Genomic DNA, 10,530 nt, shown 5'->3' on the forward strand with positions numbered 1-10,530 from the left:
ACAATCCCCCCCCCCCCCCCAAAAAAAAAAATTTTTTGCAGCCAAGCTTAGGTGCGAAAATAGTCGGAAATAGAATTTATTTATTATATATTATGGAATTTTTAAGTTTTTATTGAAAATTTTTTTTTAGAATATTATAAACTCTTAAAAAAATTAGTCATTGGAAAATCGTTTGCCGATTTTTATTGAAAACTTTTGTACTTTTGAAATCATTTGATGACATTTCATTTTTTTAACTGTGGAAAAATGAGAAAGAAACGAGATATATATATATATATATATATATATATATATATATATATATATATATATCCGGGGGGGGGGGGATCACCTAGCCAGCATTGGCAAGCCAGTGGTAATAAAGTGTGAACAAATCTAACAATTTCAAAGTGTTAGTGACAAGTAAAGTGGACATTGACGTCATGTATCTGTATGGAGCAATAAATATAAAGCCATAAATCCCAAACTACAGATAGAAATTATTTCTGCCAATTGGTGGTCATATCGTTTGACAATTTAGTTTTCACGTTTCTCAGCTACTGACAAGACACACAAAAGATAGTGTAAATTTTCCAAAATAAAAATGTAAGTGTATACTTTTAAACTATTTTAAAGACAGTCAAAATGTGTTTCATGAATTGAAAATTAATTTAATTTTAACTAGTCTGTGCTTGTAATGAATATGCTAATTATGAAATGAAATAACTAAGAAATTGTTTTTGTGGTTTCAACTATATTCTTTTTTTTTTTTTTTTTTTTTTTTTATTCAATTTTCACCCCAAACAAGGCACAGTGCCACTTTGAAGCAGGGGGCTACTATTAGGGAATTAATTAGCGGGGTCATTATGAAGGGAGAAGAGTAGAAAGATGTTTGTTAACATTACACTTGAACTTCTGCATATCATTGCAGTTGGGAAAGCAGAATCCCGGAAGGGAGTTCCAAAGACCCGCAGTTCTGGGGAAGAAACTATTGGAGTAAAAGGCTTTCTTGCACCTAGGGATCTCCACTGTAAAGGGATGAGACTTAGTAGCTTGTCGGGTTTGTCGGGGGTAGTTACGTCGGGGAGGTACAAGTGTTTGCAGTTCGTCAGAGCATTCACCATTAAAGTATTTGTAGAACAGGCAGAGGGATGCAACATCTCGTCGATGGGACAGAGGTTGAAGCCCAGATGACAGTTCAGGACCTATCAGGTTTGCGACTCTTTTTTGAACCCTGTCCAGGAGCGAGAGACAAGCAGCAGATGCACCAGCCCAGATGTGACAACAGTACTCCATACATGGGCGAATGGTTGCCTTATAGAGGTATAGGATACTGGCAGGCGTAAGTAGTTTTCTAGCACGGTAGAGGGAGCCAACCTTCCTTGCAGCAGCCTTGGCAATGCTCTCAATGTATCTATTCCAGTTCATATTCCCTGTAAACGTTAGGCCGAGGAGTTTAAAAGAAGTACTTTCAGGCAATGTGTTCTTGGCCATTGCTATTGGTGGTAGAGAAGGTTTCTTGTAGTTATTGAAGGAAACAAGCTTAGTCTTAGCAGCATTGAATGAGACCAACCATTTTTGTCCCCATTCCACTACGGATTGGAGGTCATCCTCTAGTGTTTCTGCCATTTTCTTGGATATGTGTTCATTTGTTTTCCCCTCATATCTGTTATAGAGAGTGGTGTCATCGGCAAATATACCCATCTCCGAAACAATATTATCAGGGAGGTCGTTTATGAATATCAGGAACAATAGAGGTCCAAGGATAGACCCCTGAGGCACTCCCGCATTTATGTCATATTGTTTGGATGTACGTCCGTCGAGGACAACTTTGATTTTTCTATTACTTAAGAAGGATTTAATTACGTTATGAATTCTTCCAGTGATTCCATATGATCTAATTTTCCTTAGAAGACCATCGTGCCATACCCTGTCAAAAGCCTTAGATATATCAAGGGCCACCGCTCTACCCTCCCCTGTTTTATCCAATGAACGGTATATACGTTCAGAAACTACAGTTAAGATATCTGCTGTTGAACGGGCTTGCCTGAATCCATATTGTTTGTCAGTCAAGAGTTTAGCAGCTGTTAGGTGCTGGACTAGGGCTTTATTAACTAAGGACTCAAATATTTTGGCGAAAAGCGGGAGGAGGCTAATGGGGCGATAATTTAGTGGGTCAGTTCTTTCACCAGAATTCTTGAAGACTGGTACCACAGAGGCGGTTTTCCAGCAGTCGGGAAAACAAGATTCGTTAAGGCATTTATTGTAAAGTTTGGACAGAACTGGAGCAACCTCGGCAGAGCATTTTTTTAATAGCACAGCCGGGATGAGATCTGGTCCACATGCTTTAGAGGTGTCTAGGTTTTTTATAATAGCATGTACCTGAGAAGGGGTGATTTTCAAGTCGTCAAGTGTGGCGTCTGTTCGCAGAGGAAAATCAGGGAGTGAGTGGTGTACCGAGTTCAGTGTGGAGTTTGAGGCAACCGACTGGCAAGCAGATTGTCCAGCTTGCTTGTCCAGCACCCCCTCACTCATCCACCCTAACTGAAACTTTTAAATAAAAATATTCTAGTTCTAATAACTTTAATTTTCAAATATAAAAATATATTTATTGAATAAGATAGTTTCTTATAATAATTGCACAATACCTTCACGTTTCTTTTGAATAATCTTTGAGAATAATAATGCCAAAAAAATGAGTGAAAACAATAAATAAACAAAAAAGCAAATGTTATTAAAGACAAACTAAGTTACTTTTTTACCCAATTAGATACATTTTTGGAGTATACCTGAACGAGCATCACCCCGTCTATATTTTTTTCTGTTTTTTTTTTTTTGCAATTTTGAAAAACTATAAGAAACCGAACAGAACAGTGGATTATTATTGATTGGACACTTACCAGATTATCTCACAAAAAACAAGCAAAAGTATTTTGACATTTGAAAGGGGTGCTAGTTTTTAGTTACGTTATAGCAAACCAATCCCATATTGGAACCACTCGACGAGAATTGGGATATAAATTCGGTGCTTGTGCAGTGTACATACCGTGTTATATTTTAGATGGGATTTCCAAGTTGAATTAAATTTTTATGGTATGTTTTTTCATTAAATTGTTACGTGAAAGTGCAGAACAGTTAAAGAATAGCTTTTTCAATAATAACATTATTTCAGCATGGTTCTTATTTCTCGCAGTATCAAAAATGTGGTTCTCGGTAAAAATGGCACAAGTGAATAAGTAGGTAAAAATGGCACAAGTGAATAAGTAGGTAAAAATGGCACCAAAAGGTCCTACTGAAGTGATGGGGTCTCAAATTCTAATCTCATTTTGGGTTTTGTAAAATAAAATAAAGTTGTTTTTTTTTTTTAACTTTTTTAGGCGGACGTTGGCGTTCACCATTTTTATATTTAATTAGTATATATTTTCTTTCTCTTCCGCTATATTTTTTTATTTAATTCATTAAATCTGTTAATTATGAGGACCAAAATAATGAATCGTGTTAATTTATTTTCTAATTTTCTTGTTTTTGTTCTGTTATATAAATTCTATTTTATTTTTTTTTGCTCTGAAGGATAAATTCTATTTTCTTTGTTTTTTTTTTTCTGTATTCCAATTAAGTAAAATAAATTTTCTCTAAAATAAATTTTGCTAATTTTTCCGTTTAGTTTACTATATAATAATTTTATTTAAACCAAAACATGACGGTGTAGACATAAAATATCTCTTCCAAAGTTAGGGAACATATTTGAGAACTACCCGACCATAAGTATAAAACTACCTGGTATATTTCAAAACAATTCCCTAGGAATCGGAATCGTACTTGGTATCGGACTCGTTAATCAATATTTTCCTGGAATCGGAATCGTATAAAAATTAGGAATCGTCCCAACACTAATTATCATCCTAACTTTTGTACCATTTAAAAGAAGAAGCTTCAAATAAATTAATATTTAAAAAAATTTTTTTTACAACGTATGAAAATAATGAAAATGTGAAATTAAAATCATGTTTACACTCTCAACACTTTAGAACAATGTTCCTATGTAGTGCCCATTATGAAGGCATAAACACACCCATGTTTAAAAAATCTAGCAAATTGAATGACAAAGTGAAAAATTATCCATTAAGATCAGAAAAAATAATAACTTCGTCGTTTTCAATCAGATGTGTCTGAATATATATATATATAAAACCATTACAAAATTTACTAACTTTGAAGTTGTAAATAAAAGTGAACAGAACAATCAATGTTAAAAAAAAAAATCAACTCCTTTTCTCAATATTTTTTGATAATATAATTGTTTGAATTACAAAAAAAAAAAAAAAAAAAGACAGAATTCTAAAACAGTTTTTAAAAGATTTAAATGATATTGAATTCCAATATTCTGCGTTATGAAGTTTTAAACATAGAATTTTTTATAATAGGTTTCCAATATTAAATAGATATATTCACATTATAGAACATTGTTTTAAAGTAGTGACAAATTTATTTTTACGCCTTTTTCCAAAAAAATATACGTTACATAATTTTTACCAACAGAAATCAATGTTAAAATTAATTTAATACAATTAATTCTCGTCTGGGTAGTTTGTTAAAAAAAAAATCTATTTGCTTTATAAAAAATTAGTCTAATATCCATTTTTTATTGTCAACTTTTATTTCTGCATAAAACAAAACGTTTATCAAATAATGTATAAATTTTGAACATCCAATGAATAAAAAAAATCAATATGACTGTACAGTTGCCATTTTGTTGACTAAAAATCAGCCTTGACTTTTCGATCAAAAACTAAGATTGAGTTAAACGGAACGAATCGACTGGACTTTGGTGATAGTTCGTCTATTAATTTATGCGGAGAAAGCGAGTGACACAAACAAATTCAGCAAAATCCTTTGCTGCATCACGTACATGACAAAACAATTTTAGAATGACAAATAATTTAAACAACTTTTCATCAACTTTTATTTTTAAGTAAAATTTAGTTTAATTTAAAATGAAAAATAATTTATGTTAAATATATGCATGCGATGCAGCAAAGGATTTTGCCAAATTTATTTGTGTCACTTGCTCTCTCGACATACGGACTAAACGGATTCACCAAAGTCCCGTCGATTCGTTCCGTTTGACTCAATCTTAGTTTTTAAGTGAAAAGTCAAGGCTTATTTTTAGGGAGGGGGGGGGGGTCATTTCGGCTTTGAAGCCAAAAAAATGTTTTTGGTCATGTTTTGGCCATTTTGGCTCCGTTTGGCCCTTTTTGGCGTTTTTTCCTAAATGAGAAACAAGATGGCCGCGAGCAAAAACAATAGTGATTAGGTTCGATACTGAATGTCTTCAAATATGGATAACTACCTGTTTGCGCAAAAAACGAATACGATATTCGTTCTCAACGTACCCGAAAACCTTTCAAGTTGACAAATTAAAGGTGAATGCCGAGGGGTCGGTAACTAAAAAAATACCGAATTTTTTTAAGGCACTTAAGAAACCCAATTATTTCAGAGTATTGAGTGAGGAATTACTTTTTTTTTTTTTTTTATAAAACCAAAATTTAAAAAATGTTAAATACAATTTTCAAAGCCAAACTGATTTAAACGCCAATTCCGCGAAATTTAGCTTTAAAAGGGCCAATCTGGCAACTCTGAAGCAACTCGTAATTTAGAAATCTATTTTCATTAATTAGCGTTTTCCGTAATATTACGAATTTCGATATGACGATTGTAGATGGTGCTGTTTTACAATCGTTCATTGTGCAAGAGATTATTCGTTCTTTTTTTTTTAATCTCATAATTTAGGACGCTCGATGCAACGATATATTTTTTTGGTACTTAATGATGAGTGTGGACTGTGAAAACATTGGCTTATTTAGCCATGAAAAACTTTTTCAGGCCAAAATAATTTTTAAAAAAGCCAAAGAAAATGCCAAATTGATTTTTAACCCCAAATTAATCGAGCGTGTTTTCTGTTTTGACTTTTTTTCTTTGAGTAAATTTCATTTTGTGTTTGTTTTTATTTTAAATTTATTTTTATTCATTTTAAATTTGTTATTTTATTTCATTTTAAATTCATTTGTATTTTATTCAAATATATTTTTTGTACATTTATAAAAAAATGCTTACGCAACTATTTGAGTGGACAAAGGACTTCGATTCTTCTTATAATTTAAATTATTTCTTTAAATTATAAGAAGAATCAAATCCCTTGTCCACTCAAATAGTTGTGTAAGCATTTTTTATTATAAATGTACAAAAAATATTTGGATAAAATACAAATGAATTTAGAATGAAATAAAATAACAAATTTAGAATGAATAAAAATAGATTTAAATTGAATTAAAATAATAAATTTAGAATGAAATAAAATAAAATAAATAAAAGTATGAATGAAATTTACTCAAAGAAAAAAGTCAAAACGAAAAACACGCTCGATTAATTTGGAGTTTAAAATCAATTTGGCATTTTGGGGGGCTTTTAAAAAATTTATTTTGGCCTGAAAAAGTTTTCATGGCTAAATAGACAAATGCTTGCGCAGGGTCCACGCTCGTCATTAAGTACCCCCCCCCTTTTTTTTTATTTTTTAAATCAAAACATTGAAAAAGAAAAAAAGACCGCTGCGACGAATTTTTTTTTAATGTAACAAAGTTGATAACATCAATAATACAAAATGTACGCGACTAGAAAACCAACGATATTTTCATTGGATGAAAACATAAAAAAGCTGTGGCAAGATTTTTTTAATTAAAAAGTAAATGTTATGTAAAGTTTTAAAAAATAGTCTTTAACCATAAAAAATACAAAGAATGAAACTCTTTAATAAAACACGGGTATTGCTTTTAAAATTGGGCCCTTTTAAAGTTTGTCCCTTTTTACGCTCTTTCATTGAAAAAAGTATGGCGGCCAAAAACAGTCCATGAAAGAACGTAAAAAAAAGGCCAAATTTGGCCCAAAAGGCCAAATTTAAAAAAATAATATGGCGGCCTCAAGTGTCGTACATTTAGTCTAATAAAAATGATGAAAAAAAATATTTAAAATGAAATTTTTTTCTAGTTTTATTTCAGCCTTTGGGTCTAATAATGTGTTTTATATAAACATAAATAATTTTTATAATTTTTTTGTCCGTCAAATAATTTACGCCGCTAAACTACACATTGACCAACTTTGTTACATTAAAAAATTCGTCGCAGGTTTTTTTTTTTTTTTTTTTTTTTTAAAAATTTTGATTTAATAAAAAATATCGTTGAACAGTGATTGGGTATTATTGTAGATTAACACCCTACGCCTCATTCAAAAATTGAGATTCTACTTTTTTTTTGTTTGAATTTTTTTAGATGATTATGTGTGAATATCCTGAAAACTTGACAGAAAAAAAAAAAAAAAAAATTACTATCCGTTTAATACTAGCTTTTCTTCCTAAAAATTGAACCTTTTGCTAGGTATCATATTTAAACAAATTGTTGGTTTAAATAAACTTACTGATCCGCGCTATTTTTTTAAATCGTATTTCCAAGTTTAAAGTTTTATATGTTTTTTTTTATTCAATTGTAAGGTTAAAGTACAGAATAGGTAAAAAACACCCTCACCTCCCTATGTTAAGAATGGATTTTTAAATAATAACGTTATTATTTCAGCACGGATCAATAAGTGCATCGAGTACCAAATTGTTTTTTTCGGTGTAAAAAAAAAAAAAAAAAAAAAAAAAAACTAATTAAGTGACATTTTTTTTCTGAGAACTTCATTTCATAACGGATAAGTACAATTTAAACTTTTTTCGATAATTTTTATTTTTAACGTCTTGATCAAAGTACCGACCGAAGTAAGAAATAACAAAAATTACAAAACACCGAATATATGTCAAATGTCACGGTAACAAATATTGAGCGAGTTTCTAACAGTATTTTGTCTAGTTTTATATTTATAGCACCTTTTCCCAAACTTACCGTGTTACAGAGAGAGTCGGGCGCCATTTTGAATTTTCCAATACATCTACATCGGTAAACACTGCATGTTTTTCGAGCTGAATAAACATGTTACATCAAATAAAAACACTGAAAACATATCCAGTTAGGTAGAAAAGTAACTTTTCTTGCCTTTGCTAACATTTATTTGTTATATATTTGTTTTTTGACAACTTTTTCGAATCTATGTGTACAGTAATACAAACCCCAAAATCGTTTTATTAAAATTATATTTTCTTACGCAGACTTTTCAATAAATGTTTTTACAATTATATTTTATCAATTTATTTTTATACAATAAATGCTTTGGTTTTCAAACGGCGCTCGCCCAGTTTCAATTATTTTCATTTTCTGTTTTTAATAATAAAAATATGTTTCATGAAAAACTTTCCCGTTTTCATTAATTAAATCGAAACATTTCCAGTTAAACAATTACAGATATATGTTCTCTTTCACTTTCTTTATTTACTTTTCATAGTTCTTTCCGGAGTTTAATTTTTTTGTTATTTATTTCTAATTTCGGCCATAGTTTAAAATACTGATTTCTCCCTCTCATTCTAATAACAAGTGCCCGAAAAAAAAAATGGCGTCTCCATCCTCGGCGATAAACAGTAGAAGTATCTTGTTTTTAACAGAATAGTATTCGACTTTTTTTAGGCGATTAAATGTAGTTCTACGATCTTACCAGTCAGACTTTGGATTCCTATTGACTTTACCTCCCCACGAGACAGAGTTAGTCACCAGAGCGTTTTTTAACGTGGAGAAAAGGAACAAAAATAAAAGTTGTCTCAGTCGTGAAGGATTTCTCTTTTACTGACAGAACAAGAAATTGAAGTGCAGCAGCGGCGGCAGCGCAGCCAAGAACTTTGGGTTAGTGATAAAAATATGTTCCTCTAACAAAAAGTTAGGAGGATTCGGAAATGGAAAATTGTTAAACTTATATGCGTAATTTATCCCCCACCCTAAATTCTGAATTAATTGTTTTTTCTGTTTATCTTTCCAAGTTTTTTCAAGATATTTACACGTACCCCCCCCCCCAAAAAAAAAGTAGGATCTTTCTTAGGGGAAGTTATTAATCTAAAGTAATACCAAATTTGTTATCTTTGAGTTTAGTCACTCTGTGTTTACAAAGTTTTGGTGCAAACAGAAACTAGTTTTTTTGTTCAAATTGTATTTTTTTAAATAAGCAAATGAACATATTGATAACTCAATTTTTTGCTCGTTTGTTTATTTGAAAAACACAATAAAAAAACTGAGAACAGATAAAGATCAAAGCTTAGTATCTGTTCTTCACTTGCTACACTTCAATTTCTTGTTCTGTCAGCGGAGGAGAAATCCTCCGCGACAATTTTTATTTTTTTGTTCCTTTTCTCCACGTTAAAAAACGACCCTGATGCCTAACTCTGTCCCATGGGGAGGCATTGTAAATAGGAACTCGTTTCATTTTGTAGCCGAGAACTCAGCACACAACTTTTGTTAACACAGGGGCGACTAAACTTGAAGATAAACACATTTAGAAACCCCTTCTTAACACGAGGGACGATGTTTTGGAAGTATTCTGTACTTTTACCTAACAATTTAATAAAAAACACTGTAAAACTTGAAAATACTATTTAAAAACAATAGCACAGTATCTCCTCTCTCTGCAGATAAATACAATCAATGAAATATTTGTAAAATTACAGGTAAATTTTGTTGGTACTTACCTAAAAAAAGTTAACATAAACACCAATAAATGTTGAAACGTGTAGCCACGGCAGCAAGGCATCTTCGACAATTTTTTCCGATGTTTTCTCTATGGGATATTATTTTGTATAGATTTTTTTCCGTATTTTATATTTATACGATTTAAACAAAACAAACAAACACTAATATTACTATTATTATTTATTATTATTTTGTTTAGATCGCATAAAATGGTCGAGGAAAATAAACTCAGCTCGTAAAAATACGTAAAAAAAATATTTGTACAGTTGACAGGTTCTCGTTGCGTTTGTTGTTGTGGAGTTTCCGTTCGTTTTGTTCACGTGAGACTAGAAATTAAAAACAAATTTAAAAAAAATGGACCAAAGTCAGCTAATAATATTAGTAATACTAGTTTTTAGGTTTCTACTATCGATGGGAGCCATTATTATTACTTCTTGTTTCTATATGTATCACAGCTATATATCGATATACTTTTTTAACATTATACAGTGGATGAGCTTAAATAAAATTTACGACAAAAGAGAAGGAAGTCGCTAAGAATAAGGTAGGAAGCTGGCTTTGGATGTTCGTCAATGGTGAATCTTTACTAATTGTGAGTGCATCCCGGTGATCTATCTATCTATATATATATAGCTTAGATGATGACAACTTGTCCTGTGACCTCTGAACTGTTTTTCTTACGCTACTCCTACCCTCGCTCTCTTTCATTCCTCCCTCTCTCTCTCTCTCTCTCTCTCTCTCTCTCTGTCTCTATCTCCCCCTTTCTCTGTGTGTTTCGTTCTCGCCTTCTCTATTTCCTGATCCAAACCCCTCTCTTCCTTTCTCTGACTTATTGACCCAACAGTGCACATATTTTGATTTCACTAAAATTGATCAATTAAAATGTAACATCAGT

At 31.4% G+C, this 10,530-nt stretch overlaps 1 protein-coding gene across 4 annotated transcripts in view; it reads right to left on the bottom strand.

The window, feature by feature from the left end:
- The window catches only part of LOC145303542 (sugar phosphate exchanger 3-like), a 71,352-nt gene extending 61,028 nt beyond the window's left edge, over positions 1–10,324 (bottom strand). For 3 of the 4 annotated variants that reach the window (XM_080145013.1, XM_080145012.1, XM_080145010.1), the window contains exon 1: positions 9,635–9,838. In XM_080145013.1, coding sequence (XP_080001139.1) covers positions 9,635–9,696 — 62 coding nt within the window. In that variant the 5' untranslated portion in view covers positions 9,697–9,838. Of the gene's footprint in view, positions 1–9,634 lie in introns of all 4 variants that reach the window. The other variant, XM_080145011.1, reaches the window with a different exon arrangement.
- Between the last annotated feature and the right edge of the window lie 206 nt (positions 10,325–10,530).

Source organism: Euprymna scolopes, chromosome 19 (assembly GCF_053919585.1).
Source record: "Euprymna scolopes isolate OS-2025 chromosome 19, ASM5391958v1, whole genome shotgun sequence".
Lineage (NCBI taxonomy): Eukaryota > Metazoa > Mollusca > Cephalopoda > Sepiida > Sepiolidae > Euprymna > Euprymna scolopes.